The following is a 21,612-nucleotide window of genomic DNA, read 5'->3' on the forward strand; positions in this document are numbered from 1 at the left end:
TGTCACAGACAAAAAATCAGCATGATGCACTGATGGTTACAAGATGCACACGAAAAAGAATAAAACTAAGCTAAGCACGAAGATGGTTAACTGGTAAACTTTGACAAGAGAATGCTGAAGAGGAAGAAGAATGTTGCTATCTCAGAAACTGAATTAATAAAGATGAAGAAAGACTCCATAGCGGAGGACTGCACAAACTACAGTGCCATTCTATAAAAGGGAACACCTGTTAACATTCAAAAATATAACCCTTAAGGCCAAGAAAGAGATTCAGCTTATAAAGATCTAAATAATACTGTCCTTCAAGATATTCAGCAAATTTGGTTTTTCCATTTACACACAATATTTCTGAGACTAGGAGTTGTGCCGGTATGTGTACTCACTGCCTGTACTCTAACCACCGTTCAGCTGTCGCCGGTCCCATGCCGCCGTTTAGAGCTGCCTGTCGAGTTCGATTCCCAATGCCCATTCTGCCCCCTGACGTTCTTTTGCTTCTCAGTTCTCGTAGTGACAGTCCACGAGACAGGCACATTCTCTCAGCATTTCCCAGCTCCGGCGGATATCGAGGCTGACGAGTTCTTAACAGAGTTTTCCATTTCTACAACACTCACTGTTCAGCACTGAATTTATTACAATCTCTCCGGTCATCCTCTGAACCAGTGCTGGGAAACTCTGAGAGAATGTGCTTTACACAGAAATCAGAGAGGATTCTGAAGAGCAAAAGAATATCAAAGGGCGTAGCGGGCATCAGGAGTGAAACGAGGTTTTAACATAGGCACAATGACGTCAATAGTTCTCAGTCCGTCCGGAGTCTGAGCACAAATGACAACGTTCAGCCCTCAAACGACGACTCCGCGGGAGGTCGAAATACTGTGCATAAAATGGAAACGACAAAGGAGCAACTGTATTCGGTGGTGAACTGTGGACAATGGGGAGCACGGAAATGAAGAGATTACATTTCTTTGAAGTGTCACACTACAAGAAACTGTTCTTCACGTGGGATTACCGAGTAAGGAATGAGAACACTTGCAGTGAGCAAATAAGAACATAAGTGTAATAAAGAATACAATAAAAATAGAGGGATATCTGGACACGAGGTAATGCTGAAAACTGTGGCTGAAAGGAGGACAGAGGAAGGAATAGAGGTGCACACCATCAGCGATTTATGAGGCAGCAGCTATGCCAAAACTGAGAGGATAACAGAGAAAAGTGACAGAAATGGACAGCCGTATCAAACCAACGGAGAAACACTCACTGCGATTAGAGTCTTCGCCGGCAGACACGTCACCCGGGTCGTCTTCGGGCTGCTCCTGCTTCAACCAGGAGCAGGTCACCTCGCTCCTGTGCGCGTGCAGCAGGTGTCTGTTGTAAGTGCTCAGTTGCTGAAACCTAAGGCAATCACAACAAATGCACTTACTTTTTATTTATTTTATTTAAACACAGCCATCAAATTTATCATTACTGGAAAACATAAGAAATAGCAGCAATACAACAATTTCAGTTGAAAATAAATGGAACATAAAACAATTGGCACCATCTTATTACTGCTGTTGTTGTTTTGTTGTTGTTGTGGTCTTCAGTCCTGAGACTGGTTTGATGCAGCTCTCCATGCTACTCTATCCTGCGCAAGCTTCTTCATCTCCCAGTACCTACTGCAGCCTACATCTTTATGAATCTGCTTAGTGTATTCATCTCTTGGTCTCCCTCTACGATTTTTACCCTTCACGCTGCCCTCCAGTACTAAATTGGTGATCCCTTGATGCCTCAGAACATGTCCTACCAACCGATACCTTCTTCTAGTAAAGTTGTGCCACAAACTCCTCTTCTGCTCAATTCTACTCAATACCTCCTCGTTAGTTATGTGATCTACCCATCTAATCCTCAGCATTCTTCTGTAGCACCACCTTTTGAAAGCTTCTATTCTCTTCTTGTCCAAACTATTTATCGTCCATGTTTCACTTCCATACATGACTACACTCCATACAAATACTTTCAGAAGCGACTTCCTGACACTTAAATCTATACTCGATGTTAACAAATTTCTCTTCTTCAGAAATGCTTTCCTTGCCATTTCCAGTCTACATTTTATATCCTCTCTACTTTGACCATTATCAGTTATTTTGCTCCCCAAATAGCAAAACTCCTATACTACTTCAAGTGTCTCATTTCCTAATCTAATTCCCTCAGCATCACCCGAATTAATTCTACTACATTCCATTATCCTAGTTCTGCTTTTGTTGATGTTCATCTTATACCCTCCTTTCAAGACACTGTCCATTCCGTTCAACTGCTCTTCCAAGTCCTTTGCTGTCTCTGACAGAATTACAATGTCATCGGCGAACCTCAAAGTTTTTTTTCTTCTCCATGGATTTTAATACCTACTCTGAACTTTTCCTTTGTTTCCTTTACTGCTTGTTAAATATACAGATTGAATCTCCTCATAATGATGTCCTCTTGAGTAGTCCCCGCGTGGAGATCCGATTGGGGGACTATTTTACCTCCGGAATATTTTACCCAAGAGGACGCCATCATCATTTAATCATACAGTAAAGCTGCATGCCCTCGGGAAAAATTACGGCCATAGTTTCCCCTTGCTTTCAGCCGTTCGCAGTACCAGCACAGCAAGGCTGTTTTGGTTATTGTTACAAGGCCAGATCAGTCAGTCATCCAGACTGTTGCCCCTGCAACTACTGAAAAGGCTGCTGCCCCTCTTCAGCAACCACATGTTTGTCTGGCCCCTCAACAGATACCCCTCCGTTGTCCTCCCCACCAACGGCATGGTCCATGGTTCATGGGGGGGTACTTATACAAAAGGAATTCTGTAAGTCAATACGTTTTGACAGTTAGTTATATAATTCGACACATTTAGATACTTTGACACATACAAACAAAAGATAAGTACCCACAATATGAAGTGAACACGAAATTGTCTTCCTCCCAATGCAATTTAAATTTCCATTAGTCGATAAAAATGTGCAACATTTTTGCACTGCCTCTATGGTGCAGAAAAAGATTCCGTGTTTGATTTTCAGGGACAATCAAAGAATCTCGTATTACAAAACAATTTTTTGTAGGCTTCTTACGGCACCAGATGGTAACACCGAATAACTTCTACGTGGAGAGAACTTATATAGGTGTCAAAAGCCCATGCGTATCAAATTTTATTGCTGAAAAAATGGCAACTAAAACCATAGATCGGTGATGTCTGAACCCTTGTGATGACTCAGAACCTTTGCCACATGTTCACTGAGTCAGTTAAAACTAAATTTAGGCCTCAAACCGGATATTACGATTTTAACTACATTTACATCTCTGACCGGACATTACGTAGTATTTTACGTGCGCAAGTAACTTTCACCTTTCCGTCTCTTCAACAGATAATGATATTGAAGAAAGTTTCCTAGTTCATCATCTTGAAACACGTGGCAAAAATTTTGGCAGTTTGCCATGCACGCACAGAAATTATACAAGAGGTGCCCAAAAATTTCTCAGCAAACACCCATGAACAAATGGTGCTTTTATAATCTGCCTAAGGTTCACCCTAGACCAGACCTAACGGAAAAGAACCATCCATTTGCTACATTTGTATAGGCTCGAAGAAGTGTGTAATGTTTAAATTTTGGTTCTGTATTGCAGGACATATACAGAATGCTGTAGAGTAACATAGTGTTTTTAGAAACACTCTGTTCCACTATGAGACTTCAAGACAACTAAAGATGATTTTGACGTTTAATAACTTATTAAATAGTATGGAAGTGGGAAGCATTCACTGTGCATGCTCCGATCTGCAGTTCTTGCAGATGGCTTGTCAGCAGTAAAGCTAAGGCCAGTGGCAAGCTGTAACGTAAGGTAGGAAAGCTGTGACATAAGGTAGGAGAGTCTCTTGCTGGTGGGGCCATTTATACTTTGGGGCAAAGACATGGCAGGATCCTGAACTCCAAGGAGTAAGAGGGCTGCTGAAAATTCCAACGTGACCCCACAACAAATGCAGGATGGAATCACAGACAGCTAATTTTGGTGTACGAACTGAGTCAGATGACATACATATAATATGTCGTTGGTGATTTATAAAGCTTTTTGTGCACTACGTGATTTGGGGTCTGTCTATTACTGAACTGAAGAGTTCAAATACAGAAGAGTGTTTCCAGAGGGGTCGAATTCATTTAGTAGCTCATAACAGTTAATACTTTCTCACAGCACCACCCAGCCAGGAAACAAAGTCCCCGAGAGGAAGTAGTTCGTACATGGCTGTGGGACATATTAGCTGGACCACAAGGGCGATCAATAAAGGTGACCATCTATTTGCACGATTTATTACAGGTATCGATCATTGAGAGAGTGACATGTCCAATGTGACTGTGACATTTATATCACAATGCCCATTTTTCCAACAGGTATAAAAATGGTCACTATGCTAAGGAGCTGTCCGAAACACTTGACACCTTATCTCTGCGATCGGCAGAACACGAAGGCACGACCCGAAATATCCCTTTTCCATGTGTGGCTTATTGAGATACATTGGTACTGTGCACTGTTCTGTATGGACCGACAGACAGAATATTTTCAAACTTCCTGGCAGATTAAAATTGTGTGCCCGACCGAGACTCGAACTCGGGACCTTTGCCTTTTGCGGGCAAGTGCTCTACCATCTGAGCTACCGAAGCACGACTCACGTCCAGTACTCACAGCTTTACTTCTGCCAGTACCTCGTCTCCTACCTTCCAAACTTTACAGAAGCTCTCCTGCTGCAGGATTAAGATTTAACACAGCTTCTGTAACTTCAACTATTCGACAACAAACATTCGCATCACTAATGACAATTTTAATGCAAAGTTTCTGAAAATATTTGTTTCTGACAGGTCATGCTGCATTCACATCACAGTTCCTTCTCTCTCTGTTAGAAATTAAAAACTGACAACAATACTAACCCACTGACTTTGTGGGAGAGCCAGAACAATTCTCAAAACTTACAGATTAGAAAGCTACTACTAAACAACACAAAACACATAGTGCTTCACAACTCCTGTTTGTGTTTACTTTTAATTATTGTAAATAGGACACTTTACAAGCCATTGCATAGAAAAATATTTCATAATTATTCTGGAACAAAACTGCAATAAAATAAAATAAAAATTTAAAAAAAAACTCAAAACAGTTGTCATTCTCATCAATTATTACACATTACCACAAAATTCCTAACAATATTTGAAATGTCTGTATTTCTAGGTCCCTTCCTTAAGCCACATATAACTGAGTCATAGCGCATTCGAATCACTCCTGTCACTCGTTAGGACGATATCATTATAGGCAAGAGTCGTCGACAGATGTCACCGGCTGATATGGACCTGAGTTACAGAGCTGCACGTAGTTGTGCTAGTAGCCGGCAGTTAATTGTTCTATATGTGTAGTAATTAGCAGTGTGAGTACTGTACGAGTGAAGAAGAACAGAAGTAAATGAAAATTGTTTTGTTTATTCATGAAGTACCAGTTAAACTATACAGGGGATTTACTATAATTAAATGTGTAGTCAGTTTACGGTACTAATAAATCGTGAGTAGAACGCAAATTAATCGGTAATTTCAGAAGGAGTAATTTTATATTTGATGCTTTTCTAAATTTATTTATTTAGCAATTGCCACAGAAACAAATGTTTTACTACGATCGGTCATTGAAGTAAAGTGCGGGTTAGTGCGGGATAATACTGCAACCCAATTTGCTGTTTGTGATATCAGCCAATCAGAAAAATGCAGGCTCGTGCCAAACTATGCTGGGAACAAAGCCTTTGGTGTGATCTAGGGGGGTCGGGGCTGAGGGTTCGAACTAGTAACATTTCACTGAAAGCAGCTCCGACGAAAGTTCTGTAAAATCGCGGAAAAATGCTAATTACGAGATCGCAAAGTAGCACAAAGTGTATTTAAGTGAACGGTATAGTGGAAGTTGTGTGGAATTTGGACGGAATATCAAAATTATTGCTTTCGACTGTCAGTTAAAACCGCGTGGCGTGTGGTGCGATCTAAGGCTGGAACAGGTATTACGTGTAGAGCAGAGTGCACAACATTTGAGCGAGCATTTTCATAACTAAACAATCCAGTGAACTCTTAACTTCGGTAACGGGTGTAAATACCATAAACTGGCACTTACCCAACAGGGTTAACCACTCGTCAGTTATTACCCTCTATGTTATATCTATTATTTTACAGGTATTGTGTAATTTTTCTTTTAAGAAATATATGAGTACATAGCATACAAACCGCCAGCGGCTGACAATTTTCTTCTTCTTTTCTAACATATAATCTACTTCTGAAGTGCCAAAACATACTAGAACAAATAAAATGTCTATAAAATAACACGCTGTACAATGTACTTGCGGTAACACAGTCACTATTCCTGAAATCTGTCACCCACGGCCTCTGTCCTGCCAAAAGCACCGCAGCCCCGGGTCCACGGACAAAACACGAAAATCCACTGTATTACGCCACACACAAACAGACCCGGCTCGCGGGCAGATCGGTGACATCAGATCCGACAGGCAGCGCCTGCACGTTAGTGGAACCGAACGGCTCCAGACTGGCAGGCCCGATCCATTACAGATACCCGCAGAAACGGCCTGCGGTTTTGGCTCGTCGCAGAAGTCCACTCGTGTGGCCGTCTATTCACGAGTCAGAGACAGCACGTTGACAAAATGAGACCACAGCGATCAACCCGTGCGACAGATACCTTGTTCAAATACTCTGAGAATCAATAATAATGAGAATAAGTAGCAACTCACCATAAAGATGACCGCTGAACCACACACAAGCACATAATAAAGACAGACACATTCTTACAACTAAATTTTCAGTTATAGGTTTTGTCAGAAAACGATGGTACATACACATTCACACAATCACTCAGACACGTCTCACGTACACACAACCGCCGTCTCCGGCCTCTTCGTCTACAGTCTCTGAGAATCAGATCCGAGCAAGCCACTCCTCACGCCTCCCTGCCTCTCGTCGGCAGCTGCTAGGCCAGTGGCAAGACGTGGTGGCAGCACTGACTGCAGGCTGAGGGGAGTGGTAGGAAGGGGAGAAGCTGTAAGAAACAGGGAGTAGGGAAGTGGCGCACATACTCAGCTGCACCCAGCCAGCACGATGCCTCAGTAAACAAATCATTTGATCTACTGAGACAAAAAAAAAGAGATTTTCCCGATATGTTTGAAATTCACTGATTTCCACAACCTGTGGTAACCCCAGTTACACACACTTCAGTATCGCACAACGGCCCCTGTCTGCCATTCTTTGGATTCCTTTATTGCCGCCTACTGCCTCAATACATACGGAATAGGGTTAAAAATTTGAATAAGCTCTTCACCTCTATTTGCATTCAAACATACCTACCAGACCTGGTCTATAGCTTTCTCACTGATTGTCTTCTTGTTCATCTCTCTCTACGATCATTCCCTCCTGGTCAACCAGCACCACTGTAGTTCCGAGCCATACTCCATCAGTATCTTTGCTACATCCTATTTCCAAATGGTAAACCTTCAAGGTAGTTGCACCCGATTCTTATCAAATCGCTCAACATATAAAACCACCTAAATATCACCACCTAAATCACAGCAAAACACACCTTTTGCTGTAGTGAAACTTTGATCTCTCTCCCAAATTCTTACCCCCTCATTTCACACCATTACCTAATTCCTCCCACACAGCCTGACCACCCAGGCACGCTTTATCTGCATCGACAAGAACTCTTATCACCCAGTAGGCCAATGGGATCACAAAAGGCCTTCACAGACAGGTACTACCTGCAGACCTAGTCCGCAAACTGAACTCCCGCGCCATATCCTCACACAGTCCAAATCCTTCCACCAATCACAGAACCAGCTACAAAGGAGTTCCCACAATTTACATTTGTTTCTGTGCCGACACTTACAACACGAAACAAAGATTAATGCGACAAGTCTCAGACTGACAGAACACAGTGCGACGCGATTGCCGTCGCTGCGAGAACGGCTCGGCAAGGCACTGTCGCACCATTCTTCCACCGCATTCGGCGAAACCACAAATGACGTGCACATCGACCGATAACCCACCGGTGAATATGTTCGTACTGTCGTATATAACTGATAATGTACAACCGACACTGATGGAAAATAACCTACAATAGAACAATACTGCTCAATGCTAGCTTAAGCTCAACGAGTAAAGTGTGTATTGCAGTTGTAAACAGCAGGTACTGTGAAATGAATTTAAAATGTTGGTTACCAAACAAAACACACAACCCATACTGTTCGCATATGCAGTATCGTGCAGACATGATAAAAAAGTAATATGAATTATTGTTCATCTTCAAGAATTTTTATTTATTTATTATCAACTCTGTCCCAGTCAAACGACTTCGCCTAAGATATACGAGGGTGGCCCCGAAAGTAATAGACCGCATTATTTTTCTTCAGCAATTCATTATCGAACACGAACGAGAATCACACACACGAAAGAATGTTGTTTCACCTACACACCCTATTTTTCCACGTAATCTCCATCCCATTCTCTGGCCTTCCTCTAGAGTGAATCGAGGGTGCGTCTGCCCTGTCGGTAACAATCCTTGTCCTGGTGGCGGAGCCAGTGCTTCAGTGTGTAATCGCCTCCTCATCGTCCCCAAAATGTCTTCCACAAATGGCATCCTTTATTGACCCACACAAGTGGAAGTCCGAGAGGGCTAGGTCAGGTGTGACAACCTTGGATGGTCTCCCTGACTGCCGCAAAACGTGGACCTCCACCTAACCGCCTTCCGGATGACCTCACCCTCCGTGCACAGCGACTAACTGTACTCCTGTCGACAGCAGATGCTCCGTAAGCTTTGCACACATGTTTGTAAATATTCCCCACAGTTTCTTTCTTTGCAGTGAAAAATTCAGTGACGGCACATTGCTTGTAATGTACATCACCTACAGAAGCCATTTTGAAACTGTCCTGCAGCTACGCTATCTCTCGGAACTGACAGAAACTTGGCACACTCGTTCAGGAGACTTCAAATAATACATACGTAACGTTTTCCATTCGTAGCACTGTTTTCGGCTGAGAAAAAATGTGTCGCATTACTTTCTGGGCAACTGTCGTAATACACTTTTCCCAGCACTTTTTACAATCTTGGAAGCACTTCTGGAAGTCACTTTTCGTTACGGTGTTCAGCTGCTTCAGTGATTTTGTTTTTACCTCAACAGTGGTGGTGAAATGACGTCCTTCTACAGTTCTCTTCAGGCTTCAACACAGAGAGAAGCCTCAGCGTGCCACGTCCGGTGCATACAGTCACCGAGATACGAGTGAAAGCATTACTGTGATGAAATTTCCACGAGTCGTTCTACCACAACTCTGATCTTTTCTTTGGATCGCTTCAATGAAAGTGGCACATAACTTTCTTACTGACTGTATGCCCGTAAGGCAGAAATTCGTGATGCACTATACCACTGTAATGGAAGAAAGCAGTGAGAAGACTCTCCACGTGATCAAATTTGTCAAATTTTTTTCGGTCTCGATCCTTCCGGTTGTTCGAACCTGTATATCCGTTCGTTCGGCAATTCCTGAGCGACGTCTACGCGACGTCATACGTAGTCAAAATTCAACAAACATTGCTGCTACACATTTTGTGTCCAAACCGTTTGAAGAAATTTCTCGGCAGGTGCCAAAGGATATACAGACAGCACTGGCAATTTTTCTGACGGTGATTCGGCAATTTTCCAAAACTATTTTCTTTCCTTCTTCCACACTGATGTGAGAAACTGGCGTGATAGAGCGTCCGGGGCATTCATCGTCTTCAGTCTCTTCTCGACCCTCTTTGAAACTTATTCACTACTCGTAAATTTCTCTTTTACTCATAATAAATATGCCAAAAGCTACAATCAACATGTGAGGCTGCATTTTATTCCATTTTTCAAGCAAAATTTAATGCAAATTCTTTGATCCATCTTTTTCGATGTTAAAAACTCACTGAGCACTTGAAAACACGTACACATCTACATCTACATGGATACTCTGCAGATCACACGTAACTGCCTGGCAGAGTGTTCATCAAACCAGCCTTCACAATAATTCTGTATTATTCCAATCTCGTATAGTGCGGGGAAAAACAAACACCTACATCTTTCCATGTGAGCTCTGATTTCTCTTATTTCACAACGTGATTTTGAATTCGGAGGAGCAAGTTGGTGATTGAAATTTCGTGAAAAGATTCTGACGCAGTGAAAAACACCTCTGTTTTATGGTATCAATCCCAAATCCAGTATCAATTCAGTGACACACTCTCCCCTATTTCATGATAATACAAAACATGCTGCCCTTCTTTGAACTTTTTTGATGTACTCCGCCAATCCTATCTGATAAGGATCCCACACCGGGCAGCTGTATTCTAAAAGAGGACGGACAAGCATAGCATAGGCAGTCCCCTTAGTAGATCTGTTACATTTTCAAAGTGTTCTGTCAATAAAACGCAGTCATGGTTTTCCTTCCTCACAACATTTTCTGTGTGTTCTTTCCAATTTAAATTGTTCATAATTATAATTCCTAGTTATTTAGTTGAATTTTAGGTTTTTAGATTAGACTGATTTATTGTGTAACTGAAGTTTAACGGACTACTTTTACCACTCGTGTGGGTGACGTCATAGTTTTCGTTATTTAGTGTCAACTGCCAATTTTTGCACCATTCAGATGTCTTTTCTAAATAGTTTTGCAATTTGTTTTGATCTTCTGCCGAGTTTGCCAGACGATAAATGACAGCATCGTCTGCAAAGAACCTAAGACGGCTGCTCAGATTGTCTGTTAAATTGTTTATATAGATATATAGCAGACCTTTTCAACTGTCAATACTAAATTAAATATTCACAACAGCTTAAAGGGCAAACAAACGTCAGGAAAATGTATAGCAGCAAAATAAAAAAATAATTTTTGAATATCTGATGACTGAGGTCCGTTGCAGCCCCCTTACAGTGAAACACTCAAAATATTCCTGGGTTCACTGCAGTTTTGGCTACTTCCAGACGCATGCAACAGCTAGGTACCCCATGTGAGAAGCGCAGAATGCGCAAGTAGACTAGCAGCCCGGCCACTCACCGGCTCTCGCAGTACGAGCAGGCGAAGCGATGCGAGTCAGAGTTTTTGGCAGAGCCATCTACCGCGCGCTGGGGAGGTTGGGACGTCAGCTGCTGCCGCACCTTTTTCGCCAGCCCCGTGTCGTACACACGATGCCACCGGCCCGTCGCTGACGTTTCCGACGCAGAGGAGGACGCGGGGCAATAAGTCGTCTGCTCTCGCAGCTGGCTCGGCAACGGCCCGTCGACGCTGTGGAGGTGGTCACTGCAACCTCGACTCCACTGACAGCTCTCCTCCACAGTTCACACTTACACGAAATGTGCAAATACAAAACTTCTTTTTTACAAGGCCTAATTACTTATGTTACAGCATAGTTACTGATAACGATTCATTCACTTGTGAACCATTCTTCACCAATGCTGGCACATTCCAGTACTACAATAACACTTTCATATTCATCAAACGGTGCCACGTTAATTTCAGTTCCTAGTAAAAGCAGTTGCACATTGTACAATAGACAAATGTGTTGTGTCACGAGAATGACATTCTGAAATAATTAGTACTGTGGTGACAAAGTGATTTACAGTCTAACTCTAGGTCTACGTTAGACAGACAAAAATAATTTGATCGCTAGCTGGGAAGGGGCATCAACCGTCGGCATGGGGAAGCACTCAACTACGCCTGCTGACTAGTTTAACAGCGATTTTGGTTGTATATTACATTATTACATACTACCAAAATAATTTTTAGTGCTATGCAAACGTTCTGATCTCTAGAAGTGTTAGAGCCAAAGAAGCTTTTAGTTAAATGTTCTGTTCGTGTCCACAAATCATGATCTTTTCTCTGGTCTTATCCCATACCTTCACAGGGTAGGCACGTTAATCTATATTTGGCAATGGTGTACAGCACATGTCTATGTGAATTTGTTATCCCGTGTGAAAGTGTGAGAACATTTTCAAATTGTTTGTGGATCGTGTAACTGAGGTGGGACACTGGTGGGAGCACAGTATGCACCTGGTCAGACGTGGGAAACCACCTAAAAACCACATACAGCCTGGCCAGCAGACCTGTCAGTCCGACAGGTAGATTCAATCCACGGACGATGTGCTACAGTGCAAAGTAGAGTGCCGGCATGCCAGTCGGGAATGATAGAGCAGAGAGGGCTGTGACGAGATGTCAGCCACCTTCATGCTGACCGACCCCTCTCCAGAATGGCAACGCGACAGCAGCAGCCTGTACGTGAAGAGGACATAAGCGGCACGCCCGACAGGTCACGGCCCAGTCGAAGAGGAGTTCCGGGGCTAGCTACCTGAATAGAAGCGTCTACTATATTACTTCGCTTGTATTAGGAATCGTATATACTGAAGAAGCCCGTTTATTTCGGATGTCGTCCTTTGCTAGCGACAAACACTACTGGCCATTAAAATTGCTACACCAAGAAGAAATGCACATGATAAACGGGTATTCATTGGACAAATATATTATACTAGAACTGAATCTGACTACATTTTCACGCGATTTGGGTGCATAGATTCTGAGAAATCAGTACCCAGAACAACCACCTCCTGCCGTAATAATGGCCTCGATAGCGCTGGGCATCGAGTCAAACAGAGCTCCGATTGCATGTACAGGTACAGCTGCCCGTGCAGCTTCAACACGATACCACAGTTGATCGAGAGTAGTGACTGGCGAATTGTGACAAGCCAGTTGCTCGGCCACCATTCACCGGACGTTTTCAATTGGTGAGAGATCTGGAGAATGTGCTGGCCTGGGCAGCAGTCAATCATTTTCTGTATCCAGAAAGGCCCTTACAGAACCTGCAACATGCAGTCGTGCATTATCCTGCTGAAATATAGGGTTTCGCAGGGATCGAACGAAGGGTAGAGCCACAGGTCATAACACGTCTGAAATGTAACATCCACTGTTCAAAGTGCCGTCAATGCGAACATGAAGTGACCGAGACGTGTAACCAATGGCACCCCATACCATCACACCGGATGATACGCCAGTATGGAGATGACGAATACACACTTCCAATGTGCGTTCACCGCAATGTCACCAAACACGGATGCGACCATCACGATGCTGTAAACAGAACCTGGATTCATCCGAAAAAATGACGTTTTGCCATTCGTGCACCCAGGTTCGGCGTCAAGTACACCATCGGAGGCGCTCCTGTCTGTGATGCACCGGCAAAGGTAACCGCAGCCACGGTCTCAGGGCTGATAGTCTGTGCTGCTGCAAACGTAGTCGACCTGTTCATGCAGATGGTTGTTGTCTTGCAAACGTCCCCATCTGTTGACTCAGGGATCGAGACGTGGCTGCACGATCCGTTACAGCCGTGCGGATAGGATGCCTGTCATCTCGACTGCTAGTGATACGAGGCCATTGGGATCCAGCACGGCGTTCCGTATTACCCTCCTGAACCTACTGATTCCGTATTCTGCCAACAGTCATTGGAACTCGACCAATTCGAGCAGCAATGACGCGATACGATAAACCGCAATCGTGATAGCCTACAACCCGACCTTTATCAAAGTCAGAAACGTGATGGTACGCATTTCTCCTCCTTACACGAGGCATCACAACAACGTTTCACCAGGCAACGCCGGTCAACTGCTGCTTGTGTATGAGAAATCGGTTGGAAACTTTCCTCATGTCAGCACGTTGTAGGTGATGCCACCGGTGCCAACCTTGTGTGAATGCTCAGAAAAGCTAATCATTTGCATATCACAGCATCTTCTTCCTGTCAGTTAAATTTTGTGTCTGTAGCACGTCATCTTCGTGGTGTAGCAATTTTAATGGCCAGTAGTGTATATGTAATTTTCAAAGTTAAGTATTGTTGTTTACTTTTCGTAATAAAACTCATTAATATGATTTGCTTGAATTGTTTGTCTTGTGACCGGAGACAGCAGGTTTCCTAGACACCCCATATACGGTGACTAGGCAGGATTCGACACGACGTCTAGCAATATGCGATAAAAAGTGGGAGGTGGTGCTCTCCCACAGAAGGGAAAGTAGAAGACAGGCCAGAAGCAGAATTCTTAGAACCGCAATGACTGGCATACTATCAACGAACTCATCGACCTACTTTGTGTTCAGCAACTTTTGCATTTAGCCAGCGTTGCTTATAATCACATTGCCATATATGACACATTATTTCCATCCACATGTGTAGTACGAATGCGCACAAAAAATGTTTCATCCAGAGCTAATAAAAATAGTTATGTATATGCTAATGTCACCAATAATAAACACAATTTTACTTAAATTTTTAAGTATATTTCACTGCACAACAGGATCGTACTGTATGGAGAAAAGTGCTGTTATTAATGAGAATAGGCAATCTGTACAAAGACCTACTTTTTTTATCTATGGATGAAAAATTTTTTTGCTGAATACTCATACCACACCTATTGATGGCAATCATGTAACAAACCTCAGGATATGAAAAAGGTATTAGTTGTTTATAATGTAAAGGATAATTGCTACTCACCATACAGAAGAGATGCTGAGTTGTGGAAAGGCACAACAAAAAGACTGTCGGAATGTCAGTTTTTGGCCAACAAAGTCTTTGTCAAAAATAGACACCACACACACACACACACACACACACACACACACACACACAGAGAGAGAGAGAGAGAGAGAGAGAGAGAGAGAGAGAGAGAGAGAGAGACTCTGGAAGCTGCCAGTCTTTTTGTTGTGCCTTTCTGCAACTCACCATCGTTGCTATAGGCTGAGTAGCAACTTTCCTTCTCATAATACTGTTACATTCCATCCTGGATATTCCACTGTTTGAGTACTAGTCATTTGTATTCTTCTAGGTTACTATAGTAACCAGCACAGCACTGTTACATTGAATTAAGTAACTAATAAATGCACAAAATCATAATAAACAGTTAAAGAGAGATTTAATGATGGCAGAACGCTGTTATTTAAACTGTGAGAAAATGTTTAAGGTGACTGGCACAACTGAAAATTATGGAATACGAGCTGATGCTGCAAAGGCTTTGAATATGGAAAATGGTGTAATTTCAAGAATGCTGAGTTGTTATCAACAATTTGACCTTCCAGAAGAAAGGCATCAAGGAGAACCATGGGTTACCACCGCACAAGATGACGGATTTCTGTGCCTTAGGGACCGTGCCTTGCAAAATGTACGTAACATAATTATTTCGGTCCAAACTATAGGAAATAAACCGCACGCATGAGGGCTTCAATTTTGAACATCGTGTTTTGTGGTGCCAGTAACATCAAAATTGTTGGTTTCCACCCAGATTTGAGAAGAGTGCTCATCATAAAGTGGCCAGGTGATGCAGAAAGGCTTAGGAACAGATAAGAGACGCACAAATTTGAAGGAGCTTCTATGACTACATGAAGGAATACTGACCAATAGAAAAACGGACTTCATTGGGACAATCTTCAAAGAAAAGTTTTGGAGGATGTTGACAACCTCCAGTGTTCAGATCAGCTGTAAGCTCAGCTTAGAAACCACTGCACAACATTTCTCAATATGATATCTCCCACCCCATTTCATCAACATCAATGAGGTGCTGAGGCACACAACTCGAGAGGAAGTGCTGTCACTTGCAGATGGCAAAAAAGTACTGATAATTGAAAGTGATAACTTCACAATTCTATGACTGTTTCTTTACAATTCTCATGCTGCTTTATTTATTCCAAAACATGATTTAATATTAATCACAGTTTAATGTGGGCTAATAAAACAGTGATAAAATAGACATATCAAATGAACTAGATCACTGTTTAATAGAACAACGATAACAGAAAATTTCACTGTATCACTGTTGGCATGTACAAGTGTTACCCCACAGTAATGACCCACTAAGAGCATTAAACGGCGCAGCTGCAACAAAACCCAGCTGACCGCTGATTCAATTACTAATTATCTTGTAGACAACTGCCTCATTGTGGGGTTGTTCTGTAATCTCAGAACCTGGGACATTATTTCACACCAATTTTAAATTTGTTCTCACCTATCTCACTGTTTATATTATATTACTGCAGCTCACTTGGCTGTACAACATAACTGATCACTGTGTAAGCTGAAGCAATGATGAAGAAATAGGTATGGGCTTGCAACTGTAAAATGACAATGGAATGGTACAAGACAATGTTATTTGTGATTGGTGCACTTTATACATAAGCACACCCGCTTGATGGTGAAGAGAAAAAGAGTTTACGAGAAAAATAGTTTGTTCCTTACACAGTTTTGGTGTATGTCAGGATGTATATGTGGACATGAAAAAAATTCCCAGATTTCCAAGTCAAATATGCATTCCCCCCCCCCCAAGTGAAAACACACTTTTCCTGGCTGGAAATACACTTTTTTCTATGTTAAGCAACAACATACTTTTCTTTGGAGCTGTAAAACTTACAAATCCTTTGAATGGTGAAGGTATTATATGCTGGTGTAAAACTTCCCAGCACTTTAGGAAACTAAACACAGCAAAAGCAATGCATTTTGGAAAGATCATTGATACGTGGTAACACGTACACGGCATAGTTTCATATTACGAAAATACCAACACAAATTCCACCAATTACAGCACAGTAACTTTCGGAGCAATGAAATCGACATTGCTATGTGCTGTTGTCAGCCAATCGTAACTTGTGTTACGTGATTTACCAAACAATGACAGCAGATATTCAGAGTACGGGACTTGTAATGAAGTCAGCCAATAGCAACATCACTTTTAAGTAACCCAAACACACAAATAGGAAACGTTAATGGTTTAAATTAATATACATATATTCAATATAGATCCATGACAAGCTAAGCTTTCACTTATAATACTGGTCGTCAAAATTTTTTTGCTGTTTTTTCTGAGGTGTGTGCAGCAGGTGAATATTTCTGACAAGCACAATTATAAATTTCACTGCTGTGCACTGATCGTTTCGGGGGTTACCTGACTGAATAAATGTTCTGACATTTTCATAGAAAAGCCAATCACGTGCAAACTGCTGAACAATTCACCTCACATTTTTTTTCTGGAGGATAACTATACTTTTTGCCATCATTCTTGCATAACTAGAAATCTATGAAAGAACTGAAACAAATATGGAAAACTAATTGTAGTCTTGTCTTCCTCAGTTGCGTGTAATATTACGGTATATTGATAATTTTTTACTTATGGACCGTCTGACAGCAACTGAATAAAACACAATTTTAGTGCCATACGCGTTTCGCCTTTATTTTCTGCAAGGCATCATCAGTGGCTGGTTGCGTGGACAATTTCTTACATATTACTCTCCTGTTACATTTTTGGTGTTGTTCTTCTTCATTGCATTTAAACAAGCGTTCAGTGCATAGTGCTGTGGAATGTGGAAAAAACTGCAAATTGGCATTCATAAGAAGAAGAAGAACACCAAAAATGTAACAGGAGAGTAATATGTGAGAAATTGTCCACGCAACCAGCCACTGATGATGCCTTGCAGAAAAAAAAGGCAAAACGCGTATGGCACTAAAATTGTGTTTTATTTAGTTGCTGTCAGACGGTCCATAAGTAAAAAATTATCAATATACTGTAATGGAAAACTAACCTCGAGGCTCAGTCTGTTTTAGCGTATTAACCTTTAACATATAACAAACACAAATATGCTGGTAAGTTTTAAACAATGGCATCAATGGCTGGTCTTATGGACCCAAAATATGTCTAAGCGGGTGTCCTCAAGGTGTTAAGTTTTTAATGGGAGTCAAACGCGCCGCAATTTAAGAAATTCATCACACATTCTCACTCTTAACATAATTCACCATGCATAACAGGAAATCTACTTTGCTTCTCAAACCACCATTCACAATATTTTCCCATGACTTCTTAGAAATGTAAACAGTTGTGATATTACAGTCATCAAAAGCTGTTTGTTGGTGTGAAGTATTGCACAGTTTTTGTCCTCACACCTTTGACACATTTCGCTGTCAGCAGATGCTCGTTTGTGCAGTTTGTTTTGCTGTAAACTGTGCATTTTCTTTGCAACTAAGATTTTGTTATGGTGTTATTGTTTCGTTTATGTTTTCTTGCTGCAGTATTATTCTGCAGTAGCAGACCAAAGTAAAATTCTTTGTTAGAGTATCAGTTCTTACTAGTCAAAATTACACAAATTTAAACAAAAACCAGAACAGCAAAAAATTCCCAGAATTCTAAAAAAAATTCCCAGGTTTCTCCCAGATGAAAAAATTCCCGGGTTTCTCCCAGATGAAAAAATTCCTCTGTTTTTCCCAGATTTCCTGGGGTGTATACACCCAGTATGTACTTATTCAACAGATGACACACATTACGCATCTACTGTAACACACAAGTTTACAAGACTTGAAGTACACAGGTGACGGTGCAGGCCCCAGAGAAGTGTGTACACATGGAGTGATGCACTCCTCCACCTACCTCGGACCGACTCCCTTCTCCAGCCGGTTGTTGAGGGCTCGGTCCAGCAGCCCACCAAAAGCCGTCGAAATCTGCGTCTTCAGCCCCAACGACCGGTCGCTACAACCCGACTGTCCCGTCGACGTGGTGGAGCCTGTCGTCATGCTGCAACATAGCAGGACTGACCTTGGAGAGAGTTGCCACAGAGTACCCTAGACTTGTCTAGAGACCTACTTTTTGTACGGAATAGTTCTTGATGGTATATTTACGAGGGCTATTCAGAAAGTAGGGAACGTTTTGGCATTAAAAAAAAAAAAAGGCTAAATACAAGAAATACCTTTTATTATATACATCTCAAAGAATGACTGACACACTACTTTCCATATAGTCAGCAAACACACTGAGGCATTTAACATAGCAGTGGACAAGCTTTGAAAACATTCTGTTGCCTGACACTTCAGCCAATGATTCACTCCCATGTGGAGTTCCGCGTCGTCATCAAAGCGCTGCGTTGCAAGCCAGTTCTTCATCTTGGGAAACAACGGAAGTCGCTTGGTGCACGATCGGGGCTGTGGGGCGAATGAGAGAAAATTTACTATCTTAATTAATTAAGGAGTTCTTTAGTGGGGTTTGCCATGTGAGGTCGGGCATTGTTGCGCAAAAGCAAAATTTTGAACATCAGCTTTCCTCGGCATTTGTTTTGAACTGCTCTTCTAAGGCTGTGCAAAGTTTGACAGTACCGGGCGGAATTTGTGGTTGTTCCACATTCAAGAAAATCAATAAGAAGCACGCCTTGCCTATCCCAAAACACTGTCGCCATCAACTTCCTTGCTGACAAGGTTTGCAAACATTTTCTTGGTTTCTGGGGGGACCTCGTGTACCCCCACTCCACGGACTGTAATTTTGTATCGCAATTTGTGTGTTTAACCCAAGTCTCATCACCAGTTATGATTTGATCCAGTAATGAATCACCATGTTTGTAGTAGGCCTCCAGAAATGTCAACATTGCCCCCATTCGCTGTTCTTTATGGTGCTCTAAGCATTTTGGGTACCCATCGTGCACAAAATTTGTGGTAGTCTAGCTTTTGAGTGACAATTCCAAACAAGAAAGTCCGTGAAACTTGTGGAAAAGGAAGTGAAAGCTTCGTTATTGTGAAGCGACAGTTTTCACGAATCATTTTATCGACTTAAAAGACAAGATCGTCAGTCACAATGCTCGGGCGTCCACTCTTCTCTTCATAATGAACATTGGTTCAGCCATTTTTAAACAGAACGTACCATGTCCGGACAGAACATTCACTTATTGCGTTGTTTCTGTACACTTTACACAGTTCACGATAAATTTCTACAAGTTTCAGGTTTTTTGAAAACAAAAACCGTGTCACAGACAACATCTCACAACTGGCGGGATTTTCGATTACAGCACACATTTCAAATTCGAATATCGAAAAAACCAGATGCGCAGAGACGTTCCCACTGTCACGGATGGATACCGACTAAGCTGCCAAGTACGCACATATCAAAATACATGCGATCGGCGCGCACCTAGCGGCATCAGATGGAAACGTTCCCTATTTTCTGAATAGCCCTCATAATAATGTCTTTCACCAATGCGGTTGGGCATGGCAAAGCATCAGAAGGGGCTACCACCATAAGAATATTGTGTGTATACTTAATCTACTGTACGCACAAAACTGACAAACACACACAAACATTATCAACAGCTGAATTGTACACAAGCTGATGCTATTAATGTCTGGCAAGTAGGTCCTGCTTGTGTGTTAGTCACATTATTACTATCTTATTGCAAATGAAACTTTTAAGATATTCTAATTTATTAATGGTCATCAATGTTTTTCTCAATCATGATTTATGTATGTAGTTTTTATTTCAAAAACTGTGTACAGCTGCAGTCTCTGTAATGCAAGTTATGCTCGGATTGTTGTGCTGTTAATACAAACCGGGAAAATGTCTGACGGTGCTTCCTGCTACGTAATTTAACACATGTGTGGGACACAATTTTAAAAAATTGAGAAACAGGTTGTTCTTAATGTTTTCAGAAGTTTACAGAGAAAGTTGGCTTTGGAATTTTCCAAGACACTTATCAAAAGTTGAGGAGTTTCTGAAAACGAGATGTGTGGCTGAATTGGTGTGTTAGAGAATGGTAGTCAGGTATCCTACAGATCGCTGACTGGAATCTCACTTTGGTCTTCTTTTGCCAATTTGAATGTTTACATCAATTAAATACAAAATTCATCAAATATCTGACAACTAACACATACCTAATCATCCTTATTTTCTAATGAAAAATGAACATCATCGTATTTATAATTACATACTGCATGCAAAATTCCAGTTTTCATTGAAAACATAAATTCTCAGTTGTCGATATTTTATAAAAGACTGTTACAAAAGATTTTACACAGAGTACACAAAGGAACTTGCCCCCCTTCTTGCAGCGGTGTACCGTAGGTCTCTAGAAGAGCATAGCGTTCCAAAGGATTGGAAAGTGGGCACAGGTCATCCCCGTCTTCAAGAAGGGACGTCGAGCAGATGTGCAGAACTATAGACCTATATCTCTAACGTCGATCAGTTGTAGAATTTTGGAACACGTATTATGTTCGAGTATAATGACTTTTCTGCAGACTAGAAATATACTCTGTAGGAATCAGCACAGGTTTCGAAAAAGACGGTCGTGTGAAACCCAGCTCGTGCTATTCGTCCACGAGACTCAGAGGGCCACAGACATGGGTTCCCAGGTAGATGCCGTGTTTCTCGACTTCCGCAAAGCGTTCGATACAGTTCCCCACAGTCATTTAATGAACAAAGTAAGAGCATGTGGACTATCAGACCAATTGTGTGATTGGATTGAAGGGTTCCTAGACAACAGAACGCAGCATGTCATTCTCAATGGAGAGAAGTCTTCCGAAGTAAGAGTGATTTCAGGTGTGCCGCAGGGGAGTGTCGTAGGACCGTTGCTATTCACAATATACATAAATGACCTTGTGGATGACATCGGAAGTTCACTAAGGCTTTTTGCAGATGATGCTGTGGTGTATCGAGAGGTTGTTACAATAGAAAATTGTACTGAAATGCAGGAGGATCTGCAGCAAATTGAAGCATGGTGCAGGGAATGGCAATTGAATCTCAATGTAGAC

General features: G+C 41.8%; 1 protein-coding gene across 1 annotated transcript in view; it reads right to left on the bottom strand.

The window, feature by feature from the left end:
- The window catches only part of LOC126426758 (uncharacterized), a 441,752-nt gene that overhangs the window by 125,480 nt on the left and 294,660 nt on the right, over positions 1–21,612 (bottom strand). The window contains exons 18-20 of the mRNA XM_050088747.1: positions 18,476–18,619; positions 11,091–11,333; positions 1,256–1,389 (exon numbers count right to left, since the gene is read on the bottom strand). Of these exons, the coding sequence (XP_049944704.1) occupies positions 1,256–1,389; positions 11,091–11,333; positions 18,476–18,619 (521 nt within the window). The remainder of the gene's footprint in view (positions 1–1,255; positions 1,390–11,090; positions 11,334–18,475; positions 18,620–21,612) is intronic.

Source organism: Schistocerca serialis, chromosome 11 (genome assembly GCF_023864345.2).
Source record: "Schistocerca serialis cubense isolate TAMUIC-IGC-003099 chromosome 11, iqSchSeri2.2, whole genome shotgun sequence".
NCBI classification, from domain to species: domain Eukaryota; kingdom Metazoa; phylum Arthropoda; class Insecta; order Orthoptera; family Acrididae; genus Schistocerca; species Schistocerca serialis.